This window comes from Amphiura filiformis, chromosome 8 (genome assembly GCF_039555335.1).
Source record: "Amphiura filiformis chromosome 8, Afil_fr2py, whole genome shotgun sequence".
NCBI classification, from domain to species: domain Eukaryota; kingdom Metazoa; phylum Echinodermata; class Ophiuroidea; order Amphilepidida; family Amphiuridae; genus Amphiura; species Amphiura filiformis.
Window position 1 is genome coordinate 33,668,567 of NC_092635.1, and position 19,069 is coordinate 33,687,635.

At 34.8% G+C, this 19,069-nt stretch overlaps 2 protein-coding genes across 2 annotated transcripts in view; both read left to right on the forward strand.

Annotated features, from left to right (window-relative positions):
* Positions 1 to 19,069, forward strand: part of LOC140158975 (uncharacterized) — a 564,514-nt gene that overhangs the window by 312,349 nt on the left and 233,096 nt on the right. The window lies entirely within an intron of this gene.
* The window catches only part of LOC140158972 (uncharacterized), a 314,914-nt gene that overhangs the window by 244,639 nt on the left and 51,206 nt on the right, over positions 1 to 19,069 (forward strand). The window contains exon 8 of the mRNA XM_072182274.1: positions 14,508 to 14,669. Coding sequence (XP_072038375.1) covers positions 14,508 to 14,669 — 162 coding nt within the window. The remainder of the gene's footprint in view (positions 1 to 14,507; positions 14,670 to 19,069) is intronic.

Genomic DNA, 19,069 nt, shown 5'->3' on the forward strand with positions numbered 1-19,069 from the left:
AGGGTAAAAATATGTGATTATGTTTGGTGTAAAATGCTTGGGAAATTGAAGCATTGGTGGAACGGTATTCCACATTTTTAATGTCATGCATAATATTTGGAGATTTGGTATTGAGAACCACTAACCGGAGTAGAAAAAATTGATACTTATTATGAAACATGATTAAGGCAGCTTTGTCGTATCCATCTTGTTTGAATGCATATCGGGTGATGATTTGCTAATGTATCTTGCTTTATTTATGTCTCTAGAGTGTTGAATATCCAGCAGATTAGGGTCCCAGTTATGTATATATTCCGGCGAGATCAGTTTGGTGAGCTGTGATACCTTGATGAGGTAACAGCATCATATGTCCAGCCTAAGTGTCAAGAAATTAATGCAACTAACTGATTAAGAATCACTTACTTGTCAAAGTATCTAATGGACTTAGGCAATAATCTTTTGTCTATTACCCAATGATGTGTAGCATGATAACGAGGCAGAATTATACTACAAAGTTGCCCGTTTTATCATCAAGGTAATAAAAGTGCTCATTTTCGTGAGAATAATGTTTCACGTTGGATCAAATTCATCATAGACAAAGGGCAGTCTTCACTGAACAGCTCTTTTCAGAGCCACCAAAACCTTTAGAATTAGCAGATAGGGGAGATTTGCTTGTTCTCTGTTGACAAGGGGCGGTCTTCAGTGAACGGCTCTTTTCAGAGCCATCAGTAGGCAAGGGGCAGCCTACATGTCGCATTCTTAGGTACTTTGTCCTGAAGAAGTCAGAGCTACTCCTGACGAAAGCTTGACAGTTCTAAACTTGCCCGACGGCGAACCCGCTAAAAACCCACTAATTGTTATGAATTCCCGTCGTAAAAGCCTATCCCACAACAAATTCAACATATTGCTAGCTGATTGCTAGTTTTTGATTCTACTTATTTAAGGTTTTACTACCTAGACCTTTTCACTAAATTAAAATGTTTTAAGGTAATTGAGATTGACAGGAGCCTTATTTTTCAGTTTTAGCCATTTAACTAAAAAACTGTGTTATACTTATAATATTGATATCAATACATTGGTCTTATTGGAAATGAGTCGAGGAAGCCAATAATTGCATTTATATTTTCATAGGTATAACAGTTCTTGATTTAAGGCCACATATATACCAAAACGAAGGTTTTGGGCATGATTTTCCCACTTCCAAGAAAAATCATGCACATGGTACAGAAATTTCACCCCTTGACTCAAAGCCTTTGGATCTCCTTTATCCATATCCATTTACTCATACCATTCTTCTTGTGTGTCAGCTTTATTTGTCTCAATTGAGTGCAAACACTGCTAGGTCATACTCCTCTCTGACCTGCCCTAATGTGTTTTTAATTTGAAGTCTGGTTAGAGGATTATAATTAGAAAGTGTAAAATTGAATTTAGTGAAAAAATAGCCAGTTTGACAAAATAAGACATGAAATGAAAGCTTAATGGAAAATGTCAGTATTTCACATTAATGCTCACTATACATACATTGAGAGATTCTATTATCAATTAGTGTAAATGGAAGTGCAGATTTGATAGGGTTATAATAATGAATAGGCCTAACCAATAAGACACAATTGGTATCAAAGTACTGTGTAGAGTTCAGATAAATATCAGTGTACTTCACTAAATCCAATATCATTCAATAATGTATGTTGCACATGATTGATTGATGTGCAATTGTATTATAAAGTTTGTGCATCATGCAGGATGTGTGGTTCTGCCAGAAAAAAAACCTAATTTGATTTGAATAAATCTGCTCATACGATTTTCTAACTGAAATGTAATCATCAAATATGACAAAACTTTTTGCTTTCTTAACTATAGTATAATAAGAACAAAGAATTGCTGGACAATAAAATTTAACAACATTACTTTTTTGGAGGTGAATGGTATGTTGGTCCGGATGCTGGTAGGAATTGCATCTTTAAAATCTTTCTAAGATAACCACACAGACCACTGTAAAGTGGAAATATTTTCATGGTTGATATTTTGAGCATTGCCATATTTGTACTGTTTCACCTGTTTTTAAATTTGCTCTATAGAAACCAATATTATTATTAATATTTTGTTCAATACTTAAAAAATATTATGTTTGAATATTTGCAGTAGGTTTTTTGAAATGTTTTTGAATGTAATGAAAACATTTTATCCTCTTTATATGCCCTTTATATAACCAGATATTTAAACCTTTTCTGGCAACCTTTTTTAACCTTTTGAGAATGATGTCCAAAACGTTTTGTGTTTGCTGGGGCATGTATCTTTTATCCTTTTTTATTATTTTATATTATCCAAAATGACCAACATCAATCAAAATAAATATGGTTAAAGTCAACCAAATTGGTTTAATTAGACCATATGAACTTAATTGTTTATCTCAAAGGTCCAGTGCACAGTAATACAATCATGCGCGTTATTTACAACTGGAAAACTAGGTCTCATTGACCAAAAGCACCATAAGGATTCTGCCTCATGTGCTTTCATTTATACCACTTTATTTCGTTGATAATATCATTTGGTATTTTGTTTTAATTTCATTTATCAAAAATGACCAGCATAAATCAAAATAAATATGGTTCTAGCCAACGAAACATTGTTTAATAAAACTGCATTCCGCATGCATTGCTTTGAGACAAACTATTAAATTAATATGACCAAAGTTAACTAGCAACAAATTTGATTGCGGAGTTATTTAAATGCTATGAATACCAGTAGGGTTGGCTAATTAGGTATAAATAACCATAAGTGTCATTGTTAGGTTGATTAAATGATCCTTAAACCATATGCCCATTTTATTTTTCGCAGAAAAGCAAAACCTTCGTTATATGTGTCACCAAGTACAGATTAGTACATGTAGATATGAGGGTATTATCAAATTCAACGTCGACATCATCACACACACACGCACACTTTATATTTCTATTGTATCTAAGTTAGGAAATTATTAGTAAAAGCCCCATAGGACTTAGGAGTCAATTTCACAGGTGATTTGAGAAATAGATACAGTTGAATGGTCAGTGAATTAACTGAATGGACACTGGTGACCAGTGGTCACTTAATGAGTGCCTCTTAGTATTGTGTTACACTGGTATCTTGACCAATGAACACCTAAGAAATCTGCATAGGCTTAAAATTACAGGCGAATCTAGGTCATTCACAAACACAGATTTTCTTTTTCTATTCATTATAAGCCAAAGTGGAATGCTTTAAGGGAACAAACCAAAAGTTCAGTGGGCTATTCCATTTGAAATCCACACTACCCCTGTGGAGGTTTTAGCTGAAGTTTTCCACAGAGGGAGTATAAGTTTCGAATAGAATAGACAATTGGACAACTTCAATTTGAAATACACACTCCAGTTGTGGAAGATATAGGTAAAGTCATACTACATGGGGAGTATGGGTTCTGAAATGATTAACTCTGACCAATTATGTTTGAAAAACATACTCCTTCTGTGGAAGATATATATCTTCCACAGGGGGAGTGTGGATTTTAACTGGAATAGCCCAATGACATCCTATAAATGAAAGTGCTTTTGTTAAGAGGCTAAACCACTCCCTCCCACCCTGCCTGCCTCCCTCCCTCCCTCCCTCCCTCCGTCCTTCCCTCCCTGACACATAAATGTGAAATGTTAAAAATTTCACCCAGAAAGTTCAACTTTTACTAATATTTCAACTAGTTTTTTACAAACGCATTTGGAATTTTTTAATCTCCCCCCCCCCCCCCGAAAAGCACTTTTTTAATAGGATGTCATTAAAGTTTTGTATATTTCAGTTGACTATCAGCGAGTTTATAGTGAGGGCAATTTGCTGGAATTTAGTGTATCAGTAAACAAATATTTACCAGTAATTGCCACTATCAAATAACAGAACCAAAATCCTTCCAAATCAATGAATATTGGTGTATTCTTTCATATACTGCTGTGCATAATATAAATTATACTTTTATGCAGAAATATTATGAATATGAAAGCTAATTCTGTAGAAAATAATTTACATGTATCTTTCTTAATCTGTATTTAAGTCAGGTAAGACAGAAAAGCTGCATTTCCTGTTTAGTCCTCGGGCTTACTGGCGTACCAAAACACAAACAGCTATCTTCAGGTTTTGTGTCAGGTGCATTGTCAGTGTCATACTATGATGGTCCACAGTCATTCGCCATTCAAAGGTTAGGATAGGAGTAGAGTTTAGGTAATTGTTGGACAATCCTAAAGCTAGGGTGAGGGAAAATGTTAGCATATAGGTTCTGTGTTGGGATACTTATTTTGTGTCGCGGGAGTTCTCAACCTTGGTTTGGGTGGGGATAGGTGACTGGGACTCAAAAATTTTAACCAAATTTGATGAAAAACATACCAATTTTTGGAAAATGTCCGCAAATTTTGCTAATAAAACGATGAAAAATTTGCAATTTTTTGAGAGAATTTTGAAAAAACATTTTAAAAACCAAAATGGTTAAAAATGTACCCCAAATCTGCCGTACATCACATACCCTCATTTCCACTAAGAACGCCCCCCTCTCCCTCCCCACACGGTTTGTGTGCATAAGGTGCCCAGGCTCAATCCCTAGTGGTCTATTGGGATATTGACTGGACTAATGGTATGGGATGTAAATGGTAACTTTGGTTTGTTTGCTTGATTGTTTTTTAAGCTGTAGTTTTTTGCATGTACAAAGTAAATGTTTTAGGCTTTTTAATAAATCATTTACAGATGAATTTATAATTTGGTCAATTTGTTTCTATATTTGTACCTTTTGAGCACAAAAAAATCCGGGAAAAAATTAATGATTCGATTAATCAACATAGGAATAAAGGAAGGATTGTATGTATTTATGCATGTACTAAGATTCCAATTTAACTTTGCTGTACCAAAATTGGCTTTCCTAAAGCGTCCCAGTGGTTGCACAGTGGGACGACCTGGGAATTTTGGTCCCTCGGAATTTTGGCCTGATACGCCCCGGATGGATACTCCTAGCACTAAACTGTAATTAACTAAAATGTCTGTTCTATAGATTACAACATGCTCATTAGTTAACCCGTCTTCCTAATTGTGTATTCTTCACTAATTCTTGAGTTTTATCTATACATCGGTGACACAATTAGTCAAAAACATCTAGCAATGTACTTAGGGTAATTTCTCCTATGAAATGAAAAAAGAGAAATCACATTTGGGCTTTCTTTGCTATTAATCTACCATTTTGCCTGTTGTATACGATAAAACTGGGCTAACATTTGCTAATCTAATAGGGAATACCAATTTGTTCCATTTTCAAGTTGTGTTACCTTTGGGCCCTTGCCATGCATGTTTTATAACTCACATTAACTGCCTGTGCAATTAACAATTAATGGACACGGGACAAGAGGCTGTTGAGCAAGCGGCTTTTGTCTACGATTTTACAGTCTAAGACGTAATATGTTGTTTTTTTGTCGGGATTGTCCAGCGTAGATGTTTCGCCCAAGGGTCTGCTCACAATGCGGCCAATGGCCTGTCGGAAAACCATATTGTAGGGTGGTGGAAAAGTTACTCACTCATATATTGCTGGTAATATCATGATATGTACAGTTACGGCACTAATGGGGCAAGGGGAGCATCCCCCCACCCCCAAATATTTTTCTTGCCCCCCCCCCCCCCACTTTTGAGGGAAAAAATCGAAAATCACACAAGTTTTCACTTTTTGCGGCAATGTTGTGCAAAATTAGTTGATTTTTCCCCCACCCCGAAATTCACTATGCCCCCCCTGGTGCCACCACTGGATATTTATATACATACATACATACATACATATATTTTAATATTTGAATCAAAGAAGTATCAAATCCATTTATAAAAGATTTTAGGAACATCCAACATTTCTGTGTCTCACATAATTCCAGTAGCACTTAACATTGTATGTGAAGAACTAAAAGATTCAAGCCAGGTATACCAACTTGGTGTGGGGAACAAAGAAAAAGACAAGAAAAAACTAACGCAGTATGTAAACCAGAATGGTGTACACTGTTACTGTTAAAAGTTAATGAAAATGTGTTGAGAAATTGACCCAATTTCCTGGATCGGGAGCCACATTTTTTTTGGAAAAAAATTGGTATAAATAAGGGTCACACTTCCAGATTCTCTTGAGGTAGGCTCCCTATATCCCTACCCAAGCTAAACATGAGTAGCGTCCCCCACCAGAAGATATATTTAGGTCTGTGCAAGTAACAAGATGAAGAAGGAAAGAGGAGACCCACACTCTATCTAACAAACCACCCTATATATGTCTCATTGCTAAATGCTCCTTATCCCATGAATTACATTTGAATCCCTACATAGATCAAGCCAAATACATCTTTCCGTTTTAACCATGTAGTGTTTTTACGCACTTAGTCATGTAACCTTATATCCATAGCATATCTTGATCTGTAAGTGATGCTATGTAACCAGGCATAGATTTCAAGAAGGCTTAGATTGTATCCACAATTAGAATATTTGACTCAAGAACCACTGACCCAATACTAAGCATGTTTGTACTCATTTAAATGCATTATTCATGTAGATTACAAATCCATGCAGATGATTGGATATTATAAATTTTTGAAAATGGTAGACATTTTGCATATTTTTCTAACTAACCATTAGTATCCAGTCTCAAGAAACAGTTGGTTAACTAATGTTATTAGCGTCTAAGACAACTTGTTTCTTCTTTCTTTAGCCCTTGGTGATATAACATCTTAAAAACTTATTATTGCCTGATAAGTGATTAGACAGAGACTGAAAGCATTTTGATTAGTGTGTTTTATATAAATACTGTAAAGTGTTATGTCAAAGTTTTGGCTCGATGTAGTTCTTTAATGTACTCTGAGAGATGTTGACAATGACAATGATCATGATGACGATGATGCTGCTTTTGTTGTTAATAATAATGATGATGGAGACACTTAAGCGCTCCACAGACTCCGAGTATTGTATGCAACATATCTACGTTATTTAATCTATTGCTATTCTATTTCCAGTAATGTTTAAGTTCTAACGAATGTTTGATGACGAAAAATCGATAATATGTTACATACAATATGTAGCTGAAATATATTATCGATTTTACGTCATCAAACATTCGTTAGAACTTAAACATTACTGGAAATAGAATGGCAATAGATTAAATAACGTACATATTGTACATACAATATTTTACGTGCAATAAAAAGTCTGTATACTGCTTTACGAGGACAACAGCAGTGGTGTCAAAAACATAATGTAATCCTACTGTTATGGGGAAATCCTCCATGGTTTTTTGAAAGAAATCACCCATGGGAAATCACACATTTAATTTTTTTTAAACTATGTCATCTAGGGGAAATGGTGTAGCAACAGGGGGCAGAGGGGGGCATGTACCCTGGATGCCACCTTAGGGGGTACTGAATTGACCAATTCAGCATCGATTCTGTGCCCCCTCCAAGCGACGAAAGTCAAATTTTTTGCGCGCTTCGCAAGCATTTTAGCACAAATACTCATTTGAAAGATCAATTTAAAACTGAAATTCACTGAACTTCATTATGACCAAAATAACTTTTTGAGCGCTCAATGCGTAATTGTTTCAAGAGTAGGGGGCACCATTATATATCCTTGGCCCCGGGCGCTACAACCCCCTGCCTGGGGTAGATAATATCTGGAATAGCCAATTATAATGATTATGTCAATGAGCAGGAGGGGGGGAGAGAAAGAGAAGGTCTTTGAGTTTGTTTGGATCATATGAGACAGACCATAAAGTAAAATGCACTGCATAATCAAGTGCACTGCAGGGGTGTCTATTCTTCCAGAAAATCTAAATTATTCCCTCACCCTACCGCGGTATGTCCTATCCTTCCCCAGATTCTTCCCAACTGGAATCCCATAAAAATGGAACCAAAAGGGAACATTTTTAATATGCTATATACATGTACTATTCTAATTGTTCTTGTTACCTCCCATCCCTGACTGAATATATATAGGCAGTGTTCTAAATTGGTAAGTAAAATAAATCCCTAGTATTTTAGCGGGTAATTTTCAGTAAAATACTGTAATTTAGCGTAAAATTCAGTGAAATAAAAGACACCAAAGGAAAAGATATTTTTTGAGTTGTCTTAAAACATGATGCATGGTTAGAAAAGTGCAAGGTTTCCTTCAGAAAATTCTGTTTTACTTGGAATGCATATTAATTTATTAAACTAAATAAGATTGATCGCTACTATATAGTTCTCAAAAACATGATGCATGGTTAAAAAATCAATAGGTTTCCTTCAGACAATGCTGTTTTACTTGGAATACATATTTTACTAAATGAGATTTATTGCTACTAGTATAATATTGGGAATATCTTAATGAACCTTTTGATCAAAATTAATAGTTTACAATGCAATATGTGAGGCCAAATGTTTCCAAAAGGTCTCTAAAAGAGAAAGGTCTCAAAAACAAACAAAGGTCTCAAAAACATGATGCATGGTTAGAAAATCAAAAGGTTTCCTTTAGGAAAAGGTCTATACAAATTAATGTAGTACTTTTATTCATCAAGTTTTTACAACAAAAGAGTTTAAGGAATCGGATAGCAACGTTTGCACAGTATTTTTTGTGGGACCTGAGAGCACATCAGACAAATCCAATTGTATTCTGAATACGAGGAATGCCCTTCTGATATCAAATAATTTAGATTTTTCTAATGGTGTGATATAATACAAATTTTATGTCAAATTATTAAAATTTGATATTTTTAATATTTTTGATATTTAACAGTCCTTAAAGACAAACAAACTTTATAAATCTAATGACATGTTCTTAACGTATATGTAGCTGGGAGGAAAAGCCGACCATCAATTGAAAATTTTCATATTGAACATATACATTTTTTCCCAAAAAGACCTACATTTTTTTTGGTGTTTTTGGGAAAAAATCACATTCAATACAAAAGATCAAACTCTTCATATGATGGACAGCTTTTCATCCCAGCTACACACTTAAAACTACGGGGTCAAAAAATGACCCAATCGGGGTCATTTTTGACCCCAGCATAGTTATCAACTAAACACCATACTACGGAAGGGGTCATTTTGACCCCATTGGTCAGGGTCATTGCAATGACTACATGTTTGGGTCAAATAGTAACCCCATTGGGGTCAAAATATTACCACATTTCGGGGGTTTTCAAAGCGGAAGATTGAAACTGATCACGTTTGACCACATTCGTCGTGGCTAAAATGACCTCGTGAATGTGGTCAAATTAAAACAGTACAACCCCCTTGAAGGGTCAAAACAACCCCAAACGAGGTCAATTCAAAATGACCATGGAAAATATAACCCCGTAGTTTTTAGTGTGTACATACACTTTACGTACATTTCATTAGATTTATACAATTTACTTCGAGGACTGTTAAATTTTTTTAAACTGTCAGTAATTTATTAAGAATCACATATACAAATTGTACTGTCCTCAAACTAGCTCCGGAGTGTCTGGGGCCTGGCCCCGGGGCCTGGCACATGACATCTCACACCAGGTATATCAAATTGCAATTCATCTTAATCATCAAGATCATAGTTAACTCCAGCTACAAAATACAGCATTTTGGCCCTTTCGAAAGATACATTTATTTCAACGAATCAATGATAAACTTGATACAAGTGTATGGTACGCTATGCATATACAAATTATGAAATTTAAGAATTTAAGTCTTGAAACACTTATTTTAACGCACCTATTTTTCGGCAACTAGAATAAAATTTGGTAAATTACCAGGTTATTACCAGCCCCTGGATGCACTCAGACAATACTTTCAGAATAATATAATTCTGCCCTCCAGATTCCACAAATTGCGGTATTATTTCTTAATGAATGGGAAGGCTGACCAAAATGTGGACTGGTAATCTTGATACAGGTCAAAATAAGAAATAGGAAAAACTTAGGTTTTGTTAATGCTCATGGTTCATGTGGACCCGGGGCAATTCCACCTCAACCTGGAGCAAATGCAGAGCAAAATATTAAGCTTATCTGAGGATGGTTTCAGTGCTAACCAGTGGCAATTTTCCACCCCAAAAAGTTACTCCTAGCCAAGATGATTTCCATGAGAACCAAGGGCATAGTTCAAAATTGCCACTGGCTCCTACTTATTTTATACCCTGGATTACCTAAATTCCAAGTAACTTATAATCATGATAATGGGCCATTTATTAAGAAATAATCAAATAAAAGTTATACTTATAAGTATACAATTTGTTTTTCAAATCATTTTTATCAGTTTTATTTGGAAACTGGTGCCACTATTTGTATGGAAATGGGAGCAAATTGTTGCCTCCTCCCTTATATAGCCAGTGAGTCAGTGATTTCTTCAACATTAACAGGCATGAGAATTTTCCTTTTTCAAAGGAATTCCTTTTTTTTTGCCCAAATTTCCATGTTTTTATTTCTTTTTACCCCGTTTCTGAGCATTTTTGCCATATTTTACGTGCATTTTCCTTTTTTTCCCAGAATTTTCCTTTTTCTTCATTGAAATGTATTCTCATGCCTGCATTAGGCCAAAAAAAAAGGATTCGTGAGATTTGGAAAAAGAGAAATGCAGAATTTTTTTTATTTCAAAAATTGGTTGTTTTTTTTAGTTTTTCCGGAAAAATTCGGCGAAAATCAGATTTTTTTTCTCCAAATACCATGAAAAAAGTAGGAATAAAAAAATAAAAAATTTTTAATCGCATTTCGCATTTGTTTTCAAACCACTCGTGAGCTTTGAGACAAACCATTATTTTTTGGGGGCCTTACCTTCTTTCATTGACATAGGTTAAATGCCTTTGTAGATTTTAAAGAGTATCAGGACATTGACCTAATCCAATGTAACAACTTTAATAAAAAGACATTGATAGTACAATCAAACTTCCAATTGTTGCATGTCTACATCATGAATATTCGTGAAATGCTCCTCGCATCCGAATAGCGTGGCTATTTACATAGCAAGAGGCGGGAACGTGGCGGAATAAATTTGAAATGGTACTCAAGGTCTTCAAGTGACCTTGACTTTCAGGACTTGGTTGCTAGGGGCAATTGGGTAACAAAGGGATTGAAGATGGGGTACGGTGTACTAATCTGCATGACACGAAGTGAGATTTCGTTCATTATCAGGACTTTGTTGTGGACTGGGCCATACATCCTCATCAGACATCTTTTTTATATTATTTAATGTGTACTTAGTACTTGTACTTGCAAATTTAGTTTATTAGATCTAGTATTTGTTTCATTATTCAAATGATGATTCCAAAATGGACGCCTGTGGGAACAGGTGAAGTACTTTCGTATTGTGTGTACGATACCAGAGGCTGATCTCTCATGCAATGTGGAACAGCAAATAAAATGTCATCGTTAATGTTAGATTCAAGTGTAAAAAGGAGGCGATTTGGATTCAGCTAAACGCCTCTTTTGAAAGATGAAAATCAAATTGAGCACTTAAGGAGTCATGAGTCAGGGGTGTACAAAGCAAAGAGGGTGATGGGTGGAGGGTGGGGATAGCCAAAGGTTATGTACATATGGTGATACATTGGTAGCATTTGTACCAAATTCAGGAAATCAATGTACCTTCTTTGTGTCATAGCTCTCAAGTAAGAAGAGATTATCATAAGTGTGTGGCCGTTGTTTTTTAAAATTATTTGGGTGAAAATAAAGAAATAAAACATGAGTTTGATGTGTCATATGCACATTTTATTTCTTCTTGATAGGGTTAAAAAGTGATGTTGTATGATTGCTTATTATCCACAAGGAAGCACTGTATAATAGAATGCAATGTGTAAATGTTCAAATTCTACAGGTTGGGGCAGATCGGGAAATGCATATATTCCCGAAATGAGCTGGGTCAGGGTGAGTTATCAGCAAGGTTTCCCAGGCCAGGGTTCTTTCTTCTGGTTCGGGTCGGGATCAGCAAAAATTATATACTAAATATTCATATGACATTAAAAAATACAGTAGAATGGACATTTCTACATCAGGGATGTAAGAACACTATGATTGTCAAGTTATTATACACTGTACATGTTGTGTTCACTACAGCTCAACTGATCATACTTTTCCTACATTCGACCTTGCATGATTTTTGAGTTGACACAGTCATGAAAATAACTATAGATACTTGACAGACCATTAGTAGCCCAGTTCTGAACCTTTTCATTAATCATTCATAACAATAGGTATCTGATGGATCAGTGAAGATAAAAAGGGATTAAAATATATCCGTAACCTTGATATTATAGTACATCTCGAGGAAAAGTGCAATGGACATGTTTTCATTTTATGTTTCAAATATCCCATGATGAAAATTGAGTATTTAACCCAAAATGGAAAATGGAACAATTTATTGGAAATCTGTTTTAACAGATTTTTTGACATCTTTTTCTGCACTGTATTATACCTAAATTAAGAAATTTGATAAATATTCAAAGAAAATATAGGTCATCCAAAAATGTTGATTTTTACACATTTTGGGGCAAAAAAGGAAAAATAAGCAAAAATATCAAAATCTGTTTTAACAGCTTCATTCATCAAGTCATAACAAACAGCCTACATGCTTAATTTCTAATAAAATATTGAAATTGTGAAAAATATAGGTATTTATTGATTTTTATGTTTTTTCTTGCAAATATGCTAATAATATGCAAATTATGAAATTGCAAAATAAAGTTTCTACATAGCATACATCTTTCAAGTGTGATGTTCAAAATGACAGACATCAAAAAGAGATTCGATGAAATGTAAAGGTGTAGTAACAATTTTGGCATGGACTGTCTGGTTAGGAAAAGTACGGTAAGTTGAGCTGTAACCTTAATATTGGTGATTGCAAGTGCCCATGGTATGGTATGCATCAGTCACCATTGTTAGTTTTCAATTAAAATTTGATTGGATCGGATCTAGCACAGATCAGGATAAAGCTAGCACAAGTTTGGATTGGCCGGTCCGGTGCGTCAGAAAAATCAAATTGATCCGGATAAGGCAGAATCATCCCAAATTGATCAAGATAGTTCAGTTCGGGTTTGTATTACTAATACTATTATTCGGATATGCCAGAATCAGGGTGGAACAGTCTTTCCTCGCAGGTCATTCAGGATTGTGTATAAACTTTCGATAGCTACACGTTTTGGGGATTTTTATGGCAAAATTATCCTGATGTGTTATTTAAAAGAGTAATTTGATAATATACTCCACCTTTTAATTCTCCTTTTTTCTCCATTTTCTATTCTTTTACAGCTCATATATTACATTGATGCTTCCAATAAACATGTTTTAAAGGCCCATTCAGTGATCGGAGTGAAAGTGTAAAAATTATAACATTATGTATAATTGCTTAAAAGTGAAGGATAAGTCATTAACATTGTCATCAGGTATTTTTGAAATATAATTTTGCAAAAAATGAGGAAAACATCATTATTGACAAAATTGAAGCCCCCTTCAATTACATGTAGCTAATCTCTGTACTTAAATAAAAACAATTACAGATTCATGTAAATAGTCTTATGTTGTCTTTAATACACAGCTTTCGGCTGAACCACTAGCACATCTATGACAAGGACAAAGGTACCAAGATCTGAATTTTGATGGTTTTTACGATCATCCGGATGATTAAATCACTGAATGGGCCTTTAAGTCATCCAAAGGAGACACCTTATTATCAAATTAGTCAACCAATTTGGCCATTGATTAAATTCTATTTTTCCAAACTGGTCATAATATTTCTTCTAATTTTCATTTGATCAGTTCCAGGTGCACAAATGGACAAATAATTAATTTTTGTGGTCATTATTTTGGCTATTCAAGTAAATTATATGATGGAAAAATTGTGACTATTTAGTATTCATCATATATATTAGATGGACATTGCAGGAAATGTTAAAGATAAAAGTGTTTTTAAAACAAACATGATCCAGACTTAATAAGCCTGTGGGGCATAATGTAAGCCTACACATTAGTACTAATCCTTATTCAAAAATGTTATTTTGTCAAAATAAGCTGAAAATAAGAAAGAATATTTCATTTTGCCTTCAGCAGTGATGCAACATTGTAGCATTTCTTTAAAAATATGGTTTTTATTTATTTATTTATTCACCAAGTTTAGTTTTCATTATTAGATATATTCTTTTTTGTTTTGAGCCGAACTAATGAGATCAAATAAAAGAAAACCGCTCTTTCATTCCAGCGCCTAAATCGTGAATGTGTGTATCAGTGAATCTGATTTGCTAATTAAATCTCAGAATTTTATCTTCAGATTTTATTCAAAATCTCACAACATATTATACCACATATACAACAGGCCTTGTTTTTCGCAATTACAATTGTGTAAAAATAAATTTCAGATTTAAAAAAATTTGAGAGTATCGTAGTGTCCAAATCTAACAATATTGCTCTAAAACTTGAATTTCGATATGGAAGGCTAGTAAGGACATGATTGATCAATAACATATCTAAATCAGTCAGACCTTCAGCATATTATATAACCAATGCTGTCATTTTTATTTTGTCTGTATCTCAACAGCTAATGGAACAGTATACAGTTGGGGAGGAGGTACGGAAGGCCAGTTAGGACACGGCGAAGCAGTGACATATTTAAACCAACCTAAGCCAATATCAAGAAGTGCCTTTTTAGGAAGAATCTCACTGATAGCTTGTGGAGATGCCTACTCAGCTGCAGTTATGTGTAAGTGCTGTTTTCCCTTCCATGTATCTAAAGGACCCCCACCCCACCCGGATGATGGGTGCTCTCTCTTTTATTTTCTTTGTGTGTGATGATATTAAGGAAAATGATTATCTTGTCAAATAATATGTGAGGCTGATGTTGGTAAATTTCAACTTTTTTGTCTTTGTCAGTCTAAAATGTCGGCCTACCAATATCCATTTTTAATTTTTTTGCATTATCCAATCACTTCTCAATAATACCTTTTTTTTACCAGTGAATTGAGTTAATTGAGACAAGCATGATGAATATTCATCTGCTCATTTGCATAGTTTGTTGTATGGTACATTACACATGCAATGCTTATTTTTAAAATTATGACCCTTCCCCTTTGAGAGGTCCAAAACAAATTAGTTTCCTTTTGATGAAAATGACCAAGATGTAAAAAAATGGTCAATTAACATCCAAATAAACTTAATTTATTCTCTGCCAATGAACCAGAAACACAATTTCCACAGTGAAATAATTAATGGTTTTTGGTTAATCTGAAGAACCCAGCAAACACAAAACGTTTTCGACATCATTAGCAAAAGGTTATAAAAGGTTGTCAGAAAACGTTTAAATGTCGAGTTATATAAAGGGTATATTAAGGGTATAAAACGTTTTCATAACATTTAAAAACATTTTTTGACAATCTACTGCTCAGCAAACAAAAAATGTTTTACAGAAAACGCTTTAAATGTCGGGTTATATAAAGGGTATAAAAACGTTTTAATAACATTCCAAAAACATTCTTGAAAACTTGATACAAAACATTCTAAACAGAATGTTATTTTTGGAGTTGAAAAAATATTTTGCGAAAAATGTTTGCCCAAAATAGTTTCAATAACGTTTTAAAAACGTTTTCATGACCTTTATATAACCCGACATTTAAATGTTATTAAAAGCTTTTGAATATAACATTTTAAGAACATATCTGTGTTTGCTGGGTTCAAATATTTTAACATAATGTTATTTAAGTATTGACACAATATTTGACAAAAATGTTTGCAAAAATAGTTTACAATAACATTACCCCAAGACAGAGAAATTGAAAACACTCGGACGCAAAATTTGCATGCATGTTGGCAATCAGACACGACAACCATTTATTGACTTTTGTTTAAGACCCGCACCAGTACCTACAACAAATAAACAAACAAACAAACAAACAAATTCTCAGCCAGATAATTGCCAAATATATAATAGGAGATTCTCTAATCGAGCTTAATTACCCAACCCAAGACTCTAGCGAAACAACGACCAAAGGCGCAGAAAATCTCGTTTAGCAAAACCAAATGTGATCCAAACTTGCACTCTGGTGGCCGCCACCCGAGGCTAAATTCTGAGCGTTTGACCCCGAACCCGTGGATTATTCATCAAATATCATGGCTGGAAACTCAACAATAAATTATGGTACTGGTGCATACAGATCCCACGCTCCCAAGTGGAATTCCTGAGACTCTTCAACAGGTGGTCTACCTGAAGTTACAAGGGATGAAGTCTTAATGTTAGCATTCTATGACATATACATATATCATAATAAATAAATACAGAAAAGATAATTCAAAACCCAGCATTATTTTCTTTTGCTTACTGTGTGAAGTCTTTGACCTTATAAAAGACTACTTTACTGTTTTTGATGACACCGGACCTGTGCCTGCATGTAACAATACGATTGTCAATTCCTGTACATATATATAGTTTTGACGACTTACTTTCCCTCTTGAACTATCATTCTAAAAAGTTTGATACAGAACAATTATATAAATTTTATGTAGCAACATATTGAACACATGATCTAATTAAACAGTGTACATTGTAAATATGAAGATCTGAGAAAGGGAAATTAATTGCAAGTCACATGTAATTTTAATGATCGGCGTCAACTCTTTATTCCTCCCTCCTTATCTACAGGGACCATAATTCTTGATTCTTCTTTTAAACTTACAGACAGTTAAATGCTTTAATTAGCTATTATTTAACACACTACCATGTAGTAGATAAAATATATCTGTATTTATACAGGTCATTATCTCATTACTGTCACACATAATTATATTTTACTTCCTTCTCACATGTCCACACAGGGCGCGGTGGGTGGGAAGATTTTTGTTGTTGTCGTGTCCAATACAAAACCAACAGTGAATAAATAACCACCTAATCACGCCCGAAACCCGCTGAAGCGTAAATCCCATTGGTTCCCGGGTCGAGCCAAACAATACAAATTTATCTGCATGACAATGATTGACATCTGACCCGGTAAACAATAACATGGATTGGTCCATTTTCAGCAAGGGTAAATTGAGTTTAACTTGTTGCACTGTGTTAAACTTTATTACCCCAAGACAGAGAAATTGAAAACACTCGGACGCAAAATTTGCATGCATGTTGGCAATCAGACACGACAACCATTTATTGACTTTTGTTTAAGACCCGCACCAGTACCTACAACAAATAAACAAACAAACAAACAAACAAATTCTCAGCCAGTATAATTGCCAAATATATAATAGGAGATTCTCTAATCGAGCTTAATTACCCAACCCAAGACTCTAGCGAAACAACGACCAAAGGCGCCAGAAAATCTCGCTTTAGCAAAACCAAATGTGATCCAAACTTGCACTCTGGTGGCCGCCACCCGAGGCTAAATTCTGAGCGTTTGACCCCGAACCCGTGGATTATTCATCAAATATCATGGCTGGAAACTCAACAATAAATTATGGTACTGGTGCATACAGATCCCACGCTCCCAAGTGGAATTCCTGAGACTCTTCAACAGGTGGTCTACCTGAAGTTACAAGGGATGAAGTCTTAATGTTAGCATTCTATGACATATACATATATCATAATAAATAAATACAGAAAAGATAATTCAAAACCCCACACAAGGGACTTATTTTATAAGGAACTTGGTTAATTCCCCTCCCCCCTTAAACTTGTTTGTTCACTTTGCTGCACGGATATCATTACCTAAACCTCCTCTATCGCTCCTGGATGATACACAATGGAATGAGGCACATATTTAAAAGTTGACTAGTGCATTTGAGAGCGTCTGTTTGAAAACCAGAAACTACATGGTGATATATCTGCCTATGTTTGATAATGCTACTGATAACTAAATGGAACCTCAATGAAGGATTTTATTGTTGGCACATTGAAATATAAATCACAGTTTGGCTCTGTGCCACTAATTGCTGATTAGCATAAAACAGCACTATAATTTCTTTGCTGGATATTGACTGTAATCCATATAATTCTCCACAATAACACTACTAAATTATGCTGGCTCTATATGCTGCAAGATACATTGTATCGTCACAATAGGATATTGAAAGAAATCAACGCGATAACTAGCCGGCTGCGCAACCTCACAAAAAACTAGAAAAAATGAGGGCATAGTACTTGGCCCCAGAGTCTAGCTACCCCATGCCAACCTGGAGTTGATTCCTACTTCCCTTTAACACAGACTTAATCAAACAAATACAAGCACGATTGACTAAATGTTATTAATTTCAAATGTGCAACAGAATATATGTGTTGTTGAGATATAAACCGCCCCTGACGTGATGTACTCAACCACTTCTACCCTCGTATAGTCATACTATTACGTAACGCAAAGCACATCAATATAATATCAGAGGGCTCACCACTGTATAAATTGTTTCTTGTACAATTTTACTTACAATGTAATCAATTTTTAAAAATCCAGATATTAGTGATATTCCAAGTCCCATGAGATTCATCTGTCCAATGGAAATTTCCCATGTTGTCCTCTAAAGTTTTCGTCCAACTCTGCGAAATTGTATAAAATTTTTGTATATGTTGTCCACTACCAATGCGAAGTTGGATGAATTTACGACTCTTTAAGTTAATTCTTCTTTCTTCAAATATATGAAGATGTTGATTTGATCTTTTTGATGATCAACATCACAATGGTTAACTTTCTTTCATACTTTTAGTTACCAATTGAAAAATCTTTTCGCTCTATCTCGGGCAGAAATCGAGTTATTCTGTTGTGTAGTGAAAATAGACCTTGTGATCCGAGTAGGGCACCTTGCACTGGCCAGTACACTTACGCACAACCGCACATACAGAACCCAGTGATTGGGTTGTTTAATTCCATTTTAAGCGTCAGAAATATTGGACCAATGTGGCTAACAGCATTCTGCCTGATGTCTTGCTTTATTTTATTCTATTTCAGCACTCTCGATGTACATGCAACCCTTTGTTCCTGAGTTGCCTTACCAAAGCGCCGGTCATGGCTAAATCATGCACAACCCATCTTCCAAATTTCCACTACTCGACATCGAAGGAATGCTCAAATTAAAATTTCCCATGCAAAGTTCAACTGTGGTTGATCAAACGATGCTATTATATACACC